This window comes from Neltuma alba, unplaced genomic scaffold, assembly GCF_004799145.2.
Source record: "Neltuma alba isolate B1F8T4 unplaced genomic scaffold, ASM479914v2 tig00011687_pilon, whole genome shotgun sequence".
NCBI lineage: Eukaryota > Viridiplantae > Streptophyta > Magnoliopsida > Fabales > Fabaceae > Neltuma > Neltuma alba.
The window spans coordinates 162,446-179,140 of NW_021636326.1; the positions used below are offsets into that span (position 1 = coordinate 162,446).

The 16,695-nt window shown below is 39.1% G+C and overlaps 3 protein-coding genes and 1 pseudogene across 3 annotated transcripts; 2 read left to right on the forward strand and 2 right to left on the reverse strand.

The window, feature by feature from the left end:
- Positions 1 to 741: 741 nt before the first annotated feature.
- Positions 742 to 2,247, forward strand: LOC114716795 (probable carboxylesterase 2). Its single transcript, XM_028901858.1, has one exon. The coding sequence runs from the start codon at positions 1,177 to 1,179 to the stop codon at positions 2,140 to 2,142; it is 966 nt and encodes a 321-aa protein (XP_028757691.1). The 5' UTR covers positions 742 to 1,176; the 3' UTR covers positions 2,143 to 2,247.
- An 884-nt stretch (positions 2,248 to 3,131) lies between these two features.
- Positions 3,132 to 4,603, forward strand: LOC114716781 (probable carboxylesterase 2). Its single transcript, XM_028901840.1, has one exon. The coding sequence runs from the start codon at positions 3,294 to 3,296 to the stop codon at positions 4,266 to 4,268; it is 975 nt and encodes a 324-aa protein (XP_028757673.1). The 5' UTR covers positions 3,132 to 3,293; the 3' UTR covers positions 4,269 to 4,603.
- Positions 4,604 to 4,807: 204 nt separating this feature from the next.
- LOC114716729 (26S proteasome non-ATPase regulatory subunit 14 homolog) lies at positions 4,808 to 6,663 on the reverse strand (annotated as a pseudogene).
- Positions 6,664 to 8,274: 1,611 nt separating this feature from the next.
- On the reverse strand, positions 8,275 to 16,282 carry LOC114716731 (uncharacterized). Its single transcript, XM_028901776.1, has 15 exons — positions 16,142 to 16,282; positions 15,539 to 15,720; positions 15,009 to 15,198; positions 13,485 to 13,646; positions 13,064 to 13,366; positions 12,691 to 12,866; positions 12,515 to 12,578; positions 11,063 to 11,111; positions 10,255 to 10,352; positions 9,770 to 9,951; positions 9,470 to 9,638; positions 9,167 to 9,331; positions 8,763 to 9,062; positions 8,489 to 8,661; positions 8,275 to 8,407 (listed from the first exon to the last, which is right to left on the reverse strand). Exons 1-15 carry the CDS (start codon positions 16,280 to 16,282, stop codon positions 8,341 to 8,343), a joined length of 2,421 nt encoding a protein of 806 aa, XP_028757609.1. The 3' UTR covers positions 8,275 to 8,340.
- Between the last annotated feature and the right edge of the window lie 413 nt (positions 16,283 to 16,695).

Genomic DNA, 16,695 nt, shown 5'->3' on the forward strand with positions numbered 1-16,695 from the left:
GTAATTTTTCTGTTTTAGAGGTCTTTTTTGCGATTTTTTTTTAAAATAATGCCTTTAAAAAATTCCAATAATTATTTTGTATTAAAAACTATGAAACATCTTAAAAGAAAACTCAAATAATAAGTGCGGTATAACATTTAAATTTCAGAAGAAGTAGTGTTAAAAAAGTAACCCATTAAATTATATATATAAAAAAAAAGTAACCAATTAAATTAAAAATTATACTAAATATAAAATAATAAATAAATAGCCCCGGCAAGGGGCAAGTGAGCTTGGGTTGGATCAGCCTTTCGGGCTAGTCAAACTTAAGTCCGGGGCCCAAAATGTGATCTTATGTATTGTTTCTTTGGATCACATTTTTATTGAACGATGTTTTGCCCTCCAACCCATTTTATTGCTTCTGCACTGCGTGGCGTTGCACCTTCACGGATCTCATTATCCTTTTTTTTTTGGGACCAAATCACGGATCTCATTTTCGCATCCTCAAGGGTCTACACATTTATACCCCCTAGTGTATTCCATGAAGCTACTATGTTATGGCTCTTTTTTTTTCCCAAAATATCATATTATCACTATAAAATTTACATTAAACAAAGTGCATGGTTTGTTTCTGGAACAGAAACGCGAGGCACCCAAGTGCGAAGGTAATTATTTATTAAGAACAATGCACGTGCAGTGGTCAAAATATTAATAAAGACTAGGATGCAGCATAAAGGGTCGGAGCAGAGCGAGGGATATGGGCCGGGCCCGACACATCCAAACAATTCGCATGGAATGTCTCAGAGGGTCTGTGGGCCTATATGGCCTTTAATTTCTTGTTTCTTTGACAGTGGCTCTTCCTTTTCTTTCTTTCTGTTTTTTTTTTTTTAAATTTTTTTTGCCCGGTACAATACGGTGGCTCTTGCTGAGTGCTAGCTGCAAAGAGAGCTGATTATCTTCGTAGCCGCAGAAAAACGATTTCATGATACGAAAAGATCGCCACATTACGAGTGAATATAGCATAGCAGCACATGATGAGTCGGTTTTACTTTCACTCTTGCTCATCCGCTCGATCATCATCGTCTTGCACGCTAACATTATCCACTCCACGGCCTCACGAAGTAGCTAGAGGACGACAATCCCTCCTGACATTACTCCAACTCTCCAACCTCATCTCTGGACCCTCTTTCTCTCGCCATGGACTCTAGCTCTTCCGCTTCTCCTCATCCCGACGTTGTTTCCCAATTCACCGGATCCCTCCTTGTTGAGAGGTTCCGAGGCACCGATTTTGTTCCCCCCTCCTCAAACACTGTCGTCTCCTCCAAGGACGTCACCCTCCTCCCTCAATCCAACATCTCTGCCCGTCTATTCCTCCCCCAACACACTCCCCGCAACCGCAAGCTCCCTCTCTTGCTCTACTTCCACGGCGGCGGTTTCCTTGTCTCCTCCCCTTTCAATTCCCTCCACCACAACTACGTTTCCACTCTAGTCGCCAATGCCAACATCGTCGCCGTTTCCATCGACTACAGCCTGGCCCCAGAGCACCCCATCCCCGCCGCTTACGAAGATTCCTGGGCTGCGCTTCACTGGGTCGCATCCCATCGAAAGAGTCCTGGACCCGAGCCTTGGTTAAATGAGCACGCAGATTTCAGGAGAGTTTTCCTGGCTGGGGACAGCGTTGGCGCTAACATAGTTCATAATCTCGCAATGGCAGCGGGAAATCCCGACAACGAGCTCGACCTCGAGATTCTGGGCGCGGCATTAGTCCACCCATTCTTCTGGGGTTCGCATCCCACCGGGTCGGAGGCGATGGATCCGGAGAGAAAGGCGTCGGTGGATCGATTATGGCCATATGTTTGCCCATCCACGCCGGACCAGGACGACCCGCGGCTTAATCCGGTGGCGGAAGAATCCCCCAGCTTGGCGTGGTTGGGTTGTGGAAGGGTGTTAGTGCGCGTGGCGGAGAAGGACATACTGAAGGAGAGGGGGTGGCTCTACTATAACGCATTGAGTCAGAGCGGTTGGCTTGGGGTGGTGGAGATCCATGAGACTCAAGAGGAGGACCACTGTTTCCATTTGGAAGATCTGGGCAGCAACAAGGCCCAAGATTTGATCCAAGGCCTGGCCGACTTCTTCAACAGAGATATGCCTCCTTTACTTTAACTTGCAACAATTTCTTGCACCAAGAAAAGAAAATCTGGCAATAATTTCATTCATACTTCTTTACCCTCTTGTCGGTCGCTGCGGAAAATAAGCGTATAACATGGATTATTAGTCAGACCACCTTCTCCGCCAATGGGTACTTGTGTCGTTGTCCAGCTCAAAGTTCAAAGGCACTGCTTTTCCTGTGGGCCTACCTTGGATCAGAGGAAAGGCACGCGGCAGGGGCGCTGTGATTTCCATCCGTTAAACAACTATTTCCATTGATTAAACAAATAATTAACCAAATCTGGCTGCCCTGCTTGATCATTTGAATAATTTTTAATACGGTTCGTGCATAATCATTCAAGCGCAATGCATTTCACTTTGCTTCCACGCACGGTTCTTATTTGTTGTTTTCCAACTTGATATCTCAGTCGTCTGTCTGCTCAATCAACGCTTTCTGTTATTTTCAGCTGCATTTTGTTGATACAAGGACATATAAAATTCTTTTGTTCCCCCCACGTTCCATTTTTTTACTAACACTAACAACGTTGTCACAGAAATAATAAAACATACTGTATTAAAGAACAAAAAAGCCGTGCTTCTAAACTGCCTGCTTCAGATTAGAACCGCAGCTACTAAAAATTGTTCCCCTTGAATAATTCACGGAATATAGCCTGGAAATTCCCCATTTTCTAAATTTCCGCTATTGTCTAAATAAAGTAATCAAATTTACCCTTTTTCTCGATATTTTATTAAATTTGCAGAAGTAAGCGATAGTTCTTTTTTTGGGAACAACGATGTAATTGATAGTTTTTTCTATTTTGACCTGAATTTAATAAATAGCTCACCAATGACGACCTCAGACCTCAAGTTATGTCATATTTTTAATTAAGTTATTGGTAAATCAACGCTCAAGATAGCAACTGCAAAATAAAATACCGCTCGTCCCCTCAATAAGGAAAGGGGGAAAAAGAACTATTGCTAGTCATAATCGGCACAGCTCACAGGCACGGCAAGAAGGCGCAACCAAATCCTAGCCATCCATAAAGCCACTGACGTCTTTTGAAGAGTGGGAAATCTAAGACATAAAGTGCTTTCCTATCGCCGCTCCCGGCTTCGGCTTTCTGTTTTTGTCTCTCTCGTCCAGACTCCACACTCCCGTCTCCCGAATGGATTCAGGCAACCCAGAAATGTCGATCGAGGTTCCTCCTTACCTTCGAGTACGCAAGGACGGGAGCGTCGAGAGATTAGCCGGCACCCAAGTTGCCCCTCCGGGCTTGGATCCTGTCACCAATGTTATATCCAAAGACATCCTCATCATACCCGAAACCGGCTTGACAGCCAGGCTTTATCGTCCCAACTCCGTCGCCAAAACTCCTCAGAAGCTTCCTTTACTGCTCTACTATCATGGCGGCGCCTTTTGCATTTCTTCGACCTCCGATCCCTTTTACCATAACTCCCTCAACAACCTCGTGGCGGAGGCTAACCTTGTTGCTGTGTCTGTCAACTATAGATTGGCGCCAGAGCATCCTCTTCCAGCGGCATATGAAGACTCCTGGGATGCGCTTCGGTGGGTAGCGTCTCACGCCACAGAAGACCGTGAAGACCACGAAAGCTGGCTCAAGAACAACGTTGATTTTGACAGGGTGTTATTGGGAGGTGATAGCGCGGGCGCCAATATTACGCACTTCCTGGCCTTAAGGTTGCATGCCTCGGACTCTGTTCCTACAGAGTATTTCAAGGTTTCTGGTCTCGTTATGGTGAATCCTTATTTCTGGGGGAAGGAGCCGATTGGAGTGGAGATTACCGATACAACAAGGAGGGAAATGGTGAACAAGTGGTGGGATTTTGTGTGTCCATCGGAGAAAGGGAATGATGATCCGCTGATTAACCCGTTTGTGGAGGAAGCTCCGGCTTTGGAGAGGTTGGGTTGCAGTAGGGTGCTGGTCACAGTGGCGGAGAGAGACATACTGATGGAAAGAGGGAAGCTTTATTATAAAAAATTGTTGAACAGCGGATGGAAGGGAAGGGCGGAGCTCTATGAGACTAAAGGGGAGGATCACGTGTTCCATATCTTCAACCCTAATAGCGACAAGGCCAAGAGCTTAATTAAACGCCTTGCTTCATTCATTAATGAACAATGAAGCTCCTCACCCGAAGCCAACTCTCTGCGAGGACCCCCGTCTTAAGGTCCCTAAATATAATAAAGGTCACCCCGAGTTCACCGGTTAATTCCAAATTTCGTCTTCTGGCTTTTATCGTCAGATCACACAGCCTGTCTTTACTTTACGTCCTTCCAATTGTTGGTCCGTAACCTTCCTTGTTATGTTCTTTTAGGCCATGTTCCATGCACTATCATCCTTCGTTTTCCAGCCGTGCTACAAGTTCTATGCCAGAGTTGCAGTTTTGAAATTTAACTTTTCAACCGAGTTTGTATAAGTTTGTTCGCAAGTAAACTTTCGTGGTGTTTTAGTTTAAAGTTTGAACTGTTGATCCACAAAAATGAACAGAGTAGTGCCGGATGATGAGATTCTGCAAGACTGCAAGTCACGTGTTTCTGTACATATTTGTGGTGCGTGCGCCCTCAAGATAACTTACCGAGAAATCCAATCTCTTGGAAAAAAAGTTCAGGCCAAAAAGAAAAGAATGATCAACATACTCAGGAAGGAAAAAAAAAAAAAAGGGGGGGAAAAACGTAATATCTCTTAGCAGAAAATTGAAACTTGAAAGGACCTGTGAAACGAATAAACGACTGCTGAACATGATCAGCAAGGTCATTGTATAGCGCTAACTCTAAAATACAACGGTATCTAGCATCATTCCCAAAGTTTGAACAATGTTAGAAGACATCAAATTGGAAACGTGCTCCTTAAGGTGCTTCTTGTCATCTTGCCTGCTCACATCAGCAATTGCAATTTGCAAGCTTTTCCGGCGAAAGTTCATCCTCTTCTTGCACTGCCTTGTTGTACTTGATGGCTAAATTCACCATCTCCTGCATTACACAAAAACATCAAAAAGGATAATTAGCAACCATGGGTAGAAAAATAACTGGGAATAACAAAAAATTATACCCAGCTCTCAACTAATATTAAAAGATTCCAATGAATGAAAAAAAAAAATCTACGATATGCGTAGAGTGATCAAGCCTATATTTGCCTTAGTGTAGTTCTCAAGCATGCGCTCACAATCAAAATGAGAAAAAGTAAAAGAAACAGGGAAAAGGGTCGGAGCAGGGAGAAGAGCAAAATGAATCAGAAAGAAAAGCACACGTTTATCTCTACAACCAATTTCAAATAAATATCAACTTACCCGGATGGTCTGTTCATTAGTTTTAGAATGTGAACCAGAACGCCTGAGCGTCCAACCATCAGTCCATTTCTTATTATAAAGAATTAGCAACCTCCTATCTTCAAGCCCATTTTTCCTGTAATTGATTACTGTGGAATAATAATGTCGGTTCAAGCCATGGAGCAAAGCCTCGAAATGGAAATAATAAGTCACTAGAGAGTCAAAGATTAACAAGCGAATTGCTATTGAAGAGTTTTTGCATATAACTCACTTGTGTGGATGGCTTATTAGGATGACTGAGGTTAGATGTTGCTTGCCATGGTTCCGGACGCATCACCATAGTTTGTGGATTGATAAGCCTAAAAGCATCAATCACTATCTTGCCTTTAACACACTGAACAGGATCAACCACCACATCCACAACACGTTGATTTAAAGCCTCAAAACTCTGTATTAGATAAAGCATGGAAACAGATTGTGCATGAGTTTCTGAAAACAGCAAAGCTATACTGAGAGTTTTCATATCCTAGTTTGCTAAATATGTCAATTGTCCCCAGAAATTATATTTATGTTTCGTTCTTGTAGCTTATTCACAAGTATAGCCTTATTTGTCCATCAAAATTATATACGTTAAGTTGCTTTAAAATTCAAATACAACAATTCATTCCATTACATAAGAGTCGTCCATATAATACATGTATGGAAAAATAAGTCATAACCCGTTGTGTATTTATGCCCACTCCAGAAAGCCAACAACCAGATCCAGGATGGAAATAATACCACCCCACAACCATCTATGGTCTACAACAAAGTGCTAGTTTAATTAATTGGTGTGACTAGACTTGCATCTAGTACGATACATGTATAGAACAGGAGGAAAAAGAGAATGTTCACTCATAAATGTTGCCACTTTAATTGATGGGTTTTGAAATAAAGGGCAAGATTCAACAATTTTATGTAGCAAATATCTTTCTGTGTTGTTGGCTAGAAGTTCAAGCCTAATTCTTCAATGTTAAGGGTAAGGATGAGCGAAAAATTATGAAGGGAGATTGAAACAGAAGAAATGCTTAAAAATAATTCAGGGCAGGTAGCCAGTAATTGATATGGTCTATGCCAAAACTTCCCTAAACAAAAATGAAGTGCAAAATTGTCGCAACAACAAATTCAAAGGCTCATAAATTAACATAAAAGTTTCAAGAAATCAAAGGAAAACAAAAATACCTTCCGGTCTGCTTCAGCATATCGAGCATGTTAGTAGGAAAAACATGATCCACAGCTTCAACACTAACACCGGTTCCACTCTGTGGCATCGCAAAAACATCTACGACGCGGACAGCGTACTCATCCAGACTCTCCCAGCATCAAGCCCATCACTTCCACGGGAACACCAGCTCTTCCTGTAATTTTCATCGCAGCCAAAGAAGGTAACAAAAGTGAAACTGTCGCAGATCGATTCAAGGGATCGTATGAACAGAAATTAAATAAAAGTAACCGATCATATATGCTCCCACTCTAGGGTTTCAAATCGGTAACATATATTAACCAAACAAAAAACTTGGACCCCTAACTTGACTGGCATTGAAAAAAGAAACTGGCCAGAGTCAAAATTAACTTCGGCGTTGAGATTAGTTTTCTGGAAGTGATTTTACAATCGAGACATTTCTCAGCTCAAAGTGCTTATAAAGGAGAGAATCCTTTCCGGTTCAACCCCCCCCCCCCGGGGGCTCCGCTGGAAGAGAATCACAGCAAAACGTCAAGACGGTCAAGTATAGATGGCCAGATTTTTTTTTTTTAATTCAATTGGACGAAGATAGCTAGATGACAAAATGGAAAAGGCGGCCCATTTGGTTATTCGGGCTTTCTCTGTAGAGGAAACCGTTTGCCCAGAAAGTAAAACTAATGGATCCTTAGTTTTTGTTCGGGGAAGATATGCCAACTTTTCGGCCCATGAACGAAGATGTGCTCATGAATCCTTCGTATCATTATTATTATTATTTCTTAAATTTTAGCCACACCCTCATCAGGCTCCCTCACGGGAAGGGCTCCCCAACACACACATCCAGGAATCCAAGACGGGATTGTGGAGCCATAGCATGCCAGCAAGCCCACTTCGTTAGTTCGGATGCCACGTGTCGCGGTCCACTGTCACATCAGATATTTTTTGACACTTTTTTATTTAAAATTAGTTAAAAATAATAAAAAGGTTAGAAATATAATTTTGTTTTCAAATATAATCTTATAGTAAATGATAAAAGAGAACATATGGAAAAATGTGATAAAAGAGTATGATGAAGGAAAAAGAATAAATAATTAAAGACAAAATTTAAAAAATGCATTAAATATTTATACAACTTTTAAATTAAAGCTTATAAAATGAACCACACCTTTTCTCTACATTTGAAGCTTATAAATAATAGGAGGAATAATATGAATTGAGAATTTCTCTTTTAGCCATAGATATGATTAGATTAGAAAAAAGATAAATAATCTGCCACGTCTCCCGGTTCATGGCTTCTTTTGTTCTGAGAAAAACTATTATTCACAAGGCATATAAAATATCAATATTGTAATCTGTTGGCCAAAAAATAAACATTGTAATTTATATTGAGACTTGTGCCTGATCTGATCTATTTATTGTTACCATTAATATTATATATCCCTCTCTCACCATTAAAATTTCCCTAGAAAATTTATTTCTTGGCGGAAAAATTAAAAATTTATTTGATGGGAAACAAATCTTTTACCGGAAACTATTTATCGGATACACAGAACAGTTATTCAAGATTTTTGGGCTTGAAAACAAAAGTGTAGGAGATAAAATAAAGTAAGGTTGACTGGTTGACTGGTTGACTGCTAGTGCATGTGCCCCTCCACGCATGGATCTCGACTCCAACTGACAAAAGTACTAATCAATTTGCGTAATGGACGCTAGGCCTTATCAGTAACATTATCTCCGCCCCTGCGCTTCTTCTGCTGGGACAGTAATTTTGCAAACCTACAGCAGAGCATTAACAGATGATTAGCAAGGCCGTGACAAGTACAATTCAACAAATTTGTACAATTTTTCCAAGCGCACCTTTCCAGAGCCTCCGCGTTGGTCTCATGGCTGCAAGGTTGATAAGTACCGGTATCCAAGTTAACCCGAGAAACAGGTTTTTTCAACAATTTCTCGCCAATTTCAACTAGGTCATTTAGATTTTTTCGTGAAGCTCCATCGAGAGAAGATGTTTTTCCATGCAACGTATCATCCTGCAATCACACAGCAGACCGTTCAAGTGGTCAATTCACTGTCTACGTACGAGAGAATAACTGATCGGTTCACGAATAGGAAATTGCATACACAAGAGGACCTGAATTCGGAGGTAAGTTTCCTGGGAGGAGAGGGCTTCGAAAACAATGGAGAGATGCAAGTGCACCATATCGGCACCAGCCTGATTGAAGACGTCAACCAGAGGGGTAGAACCATTGCTGGCCAACCATCCCAAGATGCCCCACTTAGCTGCTTCATGCGCACTGTACTTGGGAGTTTTTGGGTTCCCGGTTCCTAAAGATATCACCAAGAATCGGTCATATTCCAAAGGTTTTATCGGAACGAAGTCAGGGCTACCTTCTATGATTTCCTTGGTCACTTCGCCAATGGCAACCAGTGCCTGCAATTACCCACCATGGATAGTAATAATTACGCTGATTTCCATTTTCCAGTGAGATCGCTCGACGGTACATTTATATCGAAATTGAGTTTTGCCATGCGTACCGGATTATTTGCCGCAACCCCTCCGTCAATGAGATTAAACTCTCTCATCACTTTGCCGTTGACGTCCTTTGTTTGGAAATAATGAGCCGGGAGATAGGTCGGAGCCGCTGAAGTTGCAATGCATATATCCGAGAGCATGGCGTTTAAGCTTGGTTTTTGCTTCACCTGGGTTTAAGCAGGCGAGATCATTCTTGAATTTAGATATCGGCTTCATTTTCAGATAGAAAAGGTATAAAAAGAAGAAGGAAAACGTATGCAGGGCAGGGAGCACATGCTGCCCAATCAGGTGACGAAGATGCTAACCTGAAAACTAGAAAAGATGGTTGGCTGAAGGTTCTTGATGTCAAAGGTTGGGATCACAACATTTGTCAGTGTCTGGTCCAGTTTCTTGTCACCTAGTTTTTCCTCAACTAGGCGATGTAAATACTTGCCGTCGTACTTTGGTCCGCACAGGGCACGCAATAATTTACATCTGTTTGCCCCACACACACACATATATAAATGTTATATTGCTTGATGATCAGATTCATGAACATATTTGGAAAGGCAAAAGGGAGCGCGCGCTTAATTAATGGTGAATCTGTGTCTTATATTGAGGTTTACCCGTTCTGTGGGAAGATTTTCGGGCAATTGTCAAGGTAAAACTTCTTGATATCTCTGGCTGCAAATAAAGGTCTTTTCTTTTCATCTGGTGCAGTTAACATGGCAGTCATCAAGCCGCCTGTGCTTGTTCCTGCAATCACATCAAAATAGTGTGCCAGTCTTGCATCTCCGCCATCCAATTTCTGCACCGTACATAGATAAACAATGAAACAACCATGCAGTGATATATACTTGCAAAAGCCAATTGATAGGTGAAAGAATTAGAGTGGTGGCAATCTAAGTATGAAGCAATCAAATGTTTTCTCGAGACTCTTGACATGTGCTAAGGTCACAGTTGTGTAGTGAGCTCAATTATGTGAAATAATTAATGAAAAATTGACATGCACGTTTTCTACTCCTCCAACTTTTCACTCACACAACCTATTGTGCAGATGCGGGGAATGATATGCCGAGGCGGAGCATTGTGGTGGAAGCTAAGAAGCTACCTGAAGCTGGGATTCAAGGTAAGCAAGTATAACACCCGGAATGATTCCCCTTACGCCGCCTCCGTCGATGCTAAGCACGGTGATTAGTCTGTTCTTTCCTAATTCCATCGTGCTTCAAATATGATATTGCAGACGATATAATGAACTTTGAAGGCAAAGCTGAAGGAATCCGGAATCTTATAGTATTTAATTGGATATGCTCCTATGTGTATGTCTGTGTGTGTGGTGTGTGTGTGTATCAGTTCTGATTGCTTTTGTACAGAAGTCTGACCTGGTTCCAAATTAAGGATGTCTTATTCATTGGCTGTCCATGGAATTATAGCGGTTGTGTGGTCTTAACAAGTTAGAATTAATTGCAGCAGGTTTGAAGATTAAAACAACGAAATGCGAAACCATGCAAATCATGCCAATTGCGCGCACGCCTTGTCACCGAGAACACAGGTATGAACATGGGATATCCCACACTGCATTTATATCTTGAAAGACACTTCTGTCCGCTTGGCGTCCGCCATCCACTAATTTGTTGCGTTGAACATTCAAACCCGCGTTTAGTTATACGCACTAATACAATTGTAAAGATTATAAAAACGTGAATAATTTAGTTTTTGGATGACAGTTGTTGTCCATTAATTATGTGTACAGAATGAAAAATAACGTAGGATAGTTGGTTGAATAATAATTACGAATAAATAAAAGAAGTGACGTTACAACTTTTATTTCTTCCAGTATAACTTCATTCTGTTCTGTAACCAATTAAACTTCTCTGTTTTTTTTTTTAACCTGGCTTTTGCAACCAATTAAGCAAGACCTTGACAAGTTGCATATACAGCAGAAAAATAGATGCAGAGTACGGTAACCTGTTTATACAATAAAAGTGTAAGGGGAGCATATTTTATGCTCATCGTAAAGATGAGCATAGATAGAGAGTGCTCATCTCAATTTAGACCATTTAATAGTTTTATATTTTAAATAATTTTTATTTTAATTGATATAAAATTTAAAATAAATATAATTAATCTTATAATTGACACTTCTTAAAAAAATCATTATTAAAAAATATAATTTTAAATATGAAATCATATTTTGAACGGTCCATATTTTATTACAGTGATGTGATGAGTCCCTATCAAGGCCCTGCGTAATTTAAAAACTCGAGTAAGAGACAACATTGAAGCCGCACTGCCCAGCCTCTATGAAGTAAAGCTTTCACTACAAGGGAAGGAAGAAAAGCAGTTGATACTAATTAAATTCACCAAGAAGGAATAAGGTGGATATATCAACCATGATATTTGTTTGTGCAAATTGTCTCGGTGTTTCGACACGACAAGAAAACAAGAAGAAAGTACAGGAGAATGCAGCGAGAGAATCGTCTTCCGCCCGGATAGTTACACGTTTATTAATGAACGAGACAATACATATCCACCACGAAGACCAATGGGATCATTATCTTTAACCGTATTTCTCGGAAGACTAATAAATGTGCAGACTGGTACGGTCACCAAGCACATCGATAAAACCCGAATTTTAGGATCCCTAATTATCCCTCCATAGATGATTTAATCTTAGCTTTTTACTTGCATGGTTTTGAGTTTTGACCGTGACCTTATAATTTTTTTTTTAAAAAAAAAAGAGAGAGAGAGACTGGTCAGTAGCGAGAAAATGTAACTCTTTGTTAATTCTCCACAGCTCAAGAGAAAAAAGATGTGAAAGCCCGTATCAATTTCCGCCATAATTTAACTATGCATACTTAATTATGAGAAGATGTCTATTGCCAAGTTAGATTTGTAGAAAATTTTAGCGGAGGGTATTTTTATCGCTTATTCGTCGTTATTTTATCCTGATTAATTTGCTGTGAAATATAAACTCTTTTAGTTAAAGAATTGTTTCTTGCTCAAAAATTTTTAAAAAAAATAATTGTTTCCTCTTTGAGCTAGGAGATGATGGAACATTTTTTTATCATCCGTTCGTCGTCAAAATTTTTTATTTATTTAATCTTTGCATAAAAGAAAAAGAAATGTTAAGAGTAATTAATTATTTGAGCTACTAATTAACTTAGGTTCCGAGGGTATAAGAAATACATTCCGCCTCATATAATAATTAAGGAGTTTTTCACTTGAGCTAATAATTAAATAATTCAGGAGAAAAACAAAGCCATGAAATTCCCTAATTTTACTTATCAATCATAGATTAATTAGAATCTGAACACAAACTGCTAGATGGGAACAGTATCAAACTATGCGATGGCGGCGCTGAGCTAGGCCTCGTTGGTATGCGGAGATCTCATTCCTCGGAGTCTCCTCTCATGGGAAAGTGACTTCGCAAACCTGAGGGATTCATCAAAACCACAACTTAGTGAAGTCTGATGAGTTGCAATATATATATATGAAGCCCTTAATTGACCCGCTCGCACAAGTTACTATTAGTAATTTGCCTTACCTAACAAGAGCTTCCTCATTGGTCTCCCCGTTCCCTGCTGGCTCAGACTCACCAGTTTCTAAGTTCACCCTAGAGACAGGTTTCTTCAACAGCCTTTCCCCAATTTGTTGCAGCTTCTGCAAGTTCTCTTTTGTGGCAATATCAACCGAAGACTCCGTACCCGTCAGTGTATCATCCTGCATATATGGTTGCGTTCAAAGAATTTAATTGGATAGTCTGATTTTATTATCAATTTATTCTTGTTAATTTTGCTGTATAGTACTAAATCCATCCCATCCTTAATATATAAGATCTAATTTAAACTACAAACTGAATCTTATGTTAAGTACTGAAGTTAGTATCTATTTTTTGCTAAAATTAGAATTTAAATGACCTGTATTCGGAGGTAACGATCTTCACATTGGAGCGCTTGAGTGACAGTAGCTACATGGAAATCAACCATATCAGCACTTGACTGAGTGAACACATCCACCAAAGGGGCAGAGCCTCCATGGGATAGCCAACCCAGTAGGCCCCATTTGGCTGCTAGTTGTGCAGTGAATTTTTTCTCATTCTTGGGCGTGCCCGTCCCTAGTGAGATTATTAGGAAGCGCCTAAATTCCAAAGGCTTTATTGTGCAGAAGTCAGGATTATCCTCCATTATCTGTTTCGTTATTTGGTTGATAGCCACCAGTGTCTGGGCCCAAAAGAAGCAAGCCATTGCCCAATTAGTCCCCATATAAATAATAAATAATCCACACACAAACAAAACTGAATAAGAATCAGTTTGAGGGATATTGATTAATGCGTCGTACGGGATTATTTGCAGTTACACCACCATCAATGAGGTTGAATTCAAGTTCTTCGCCAGTGGAGTCTTGGTTCTTGAAGTGGTGGGCAGGAAGGTACGTAGGTGCCGCCGATGTGCCGATGCATATGTCAGCGAGTCTTGCGTTCAAGCAAGGACACCTGTTAATCTGTATCCATTATTTGAAATCTTGTTAGCAGCACTTGATTATTAATTTTTCAGATATTCTAGTTTTCATGTAAATTGAAGTTTTCCCCTATGACTTTTGAAGATTTCGAACCAGACAAGCCCGAGAATCCCAGGTGGTGTTGATCAAATAAATATCTCGATCCAGCTAGAATTTGCGGGTGAACAGGGATGCATGGCTCGTAGCAATCACCAGAGGTCCGGGCTAGCTCTGAAAGACTAACGAGCTTAAAAGGACTGGTCTTACAGGACCGAGATTTCAAAAATATCACAATTTTCTAAGCCCGGTCTTTAAGCTAACGAGCTTAAAACTTTCAGCCCGTTTAAGAAAAAAAATACTATTTTTCATACTTCTCATATTTTTTATCAAAAAATAAAAATAAACTAATGAAATTATTAATAAAAGACATAAATATGAATAAAATTAAGTCACAAATACAAAATATTATCATATATAAATATCCATCAACATCCAAGAAAACCTAAAACATTCATTAACAAGATTACAACATCCAAAAGTTTCATCTATAGTGCAAATATACAATAAACAAACACTATCATTAATATTTTGAAACTTCATCATCACTATAATCAATTACTCTTCTTAATAAGTATGTTTTTATTTCGTAACAGAAATATCAAATTTTCCTTGTTTATAAAAATTTCACTTTTAAATTTTATAGTCTAGTTATATTTTACTTTAGTTTGAGAAATATTGTTGTTAAAACTCATAAATTTCTAATTCAAATTATAGAATCACAAGTTATATAAGTATAAAAACACTCTCTTATCAAATATATGTAGTTTAAAAATATCAACACATATAATATAAATCAAATGATTATTAAAGTGCAAAGTAACCCATTCTTTAAAAATTTAATTGGACAAATTATTGTCTAAAACTAAATAAATCAGACCATTTCATGAAATTTAAATTTAAAATGATAATAATAACTAAATATTTGAAATATCATTAATAATATAAAAAATTAATAATATTATAATTACATAAAAAAATTTATAAAAAGACCTAAACAGACTGGTCCTCAACCCTACAAGGTTAATCTTGTATGACCTATCTTTTATTTGAGGGAAAAAAACTTTAAATCCAGTTTTCATAATTTTCGGGTCTAAACGGACTAAGCTCGACCTATTTTTTCAATTCTAGTAATAACAACCATTATGGCTTTAGAAAATTTTCAACTGCCCAAGTCAAGGTCGTCGCAGCTAGTAGGGGACCATGACCTTTGAAATTATTAAATTACCCCTACAGGCACGTCGAAGGAAAAAAGCCTCTTGGTCTCACCAACTTTGGGGATAAAGACAGACGGACGGACGGACAGACCTGATAAGACGAAAAAATGGTTGGCTGCAAGTTCTTGACATCGAAGGTGGGGATGACAACGTGGGTGAGCGTCTGGCGCAAAAGAGTTTCTCCCAGCTTCTCTCCAATGATCCAGTGAAGATATTTTCCATCGTATTTGGGTCCTCCCAATGATCTGATTACTTTTGCTACCACCGTCGCACGCAGCCCTCTGCCCAAATCATCAATTCGAATTTTAATCGATTTCACGGTTATTATATGAGCCAAAAATACTTTAAACAGAAGCATATCAATAATAATATAAGATGAGTTAACTAATTTAGAAAAATAAAAAAAATTATTCAATTATCTTAAACTATTTATATTTATTGTTTTTTTTAAAACTAATTTACCTCATTTATAAATTGATATACAACCTAATAATCTACATAAGTATTTTAGAGAGATTATGTAACATATGCTATTATCAAGTAATTTAATAACCTCTTTAACATCTTCAAATTAGTAAATTAAATTTTATATTGACCACTTGATGTAGTAGTTATCCATACCTATGCTGAGGGAAAATTTTTGGGCAATGCTCCAGATAAAACGGTTTGATATCTTTAGCAGCAAAAACTGGGCGATTGTTTTCATTTGGAGCGGTTAACATGGCCGTTACAAGACCGCCGGTGCTTGTTCCTGCGATGACATCGAAATAGTCTGCAAGTCTTGCATCCTCCCCATCCAGCTCCTGTACGGAGGTCAATATCGACCTCAGGTGAATATATGAGAGTTTGAAAGATTGTGTGGAACTACCTTTTATTCTTAATATAAAAATTAGTTCACTAATTTGAATAGATTAAAAAATTAATTTAATTAGTTATTTGTAATAAATAGATGTTTAAAATATCTTCTCTAATCAAACGTGTATTGGTCAGAACTACTATTATTATAAGGACTAACTTAAAATAAATAAATAAATATGAGAGACAAAATAGATCAGAGTTTTATATTTAGGATCAAAATGAAAGTTAAGCAAATTTTTATAGTAAGTACAGAAAAAAACTAGCAAAGATTCAAATCCTTTAAAGTGATGCAAAAAAAGTCACATAGGCATGTGAGAGGTTTCATGCTTCTGTGGAGAACTAAAAGCGGTGCTTGGATGTACGTACCTGGAGTTTGGATTCGAGGAAAGCAAGAATAGTGGCCGGGATTATACCCCTAATGCCACCACCATCGATGCTCAGGATGGTTACCAAGTCCCCATAAGTTGGGGGCTGGATTTGTTCAACGGATGACTTTGCTCTTTCCATTGAAATGCAATGCTACAGATCACTATATCAAAGTGAATAAATGAAGAATAACGGCAAGGAAAAGTGGGAAGAAAGCTCCGGTTTCTGGTTATGATGTTTATAATTCTTGATGAGACCAAGGTGATATTTATGGAGAGCGACCCCTGTGCAAGCTGGACTACTGGAAATGATACGAAGCTAAGGAAGACGGAGTCAGCGGCTAAAGATTCACGCTATGCTTCCCATAATTTTTCTAGTTGACTCAACTTCTTCGATAAAGTTAAAAAGCATTCTGGTTCTGAGCTGCCAACTTCACGCGCTTTCATTCTTGTCCAACTCACGCTCCTCGCTACCACGGGAACTGTCCTCAAGATTGAGAGGGGCAAACGGACATACGCGCGGCCGCGGACTTGTGAATCCTTCGGGACTTCATG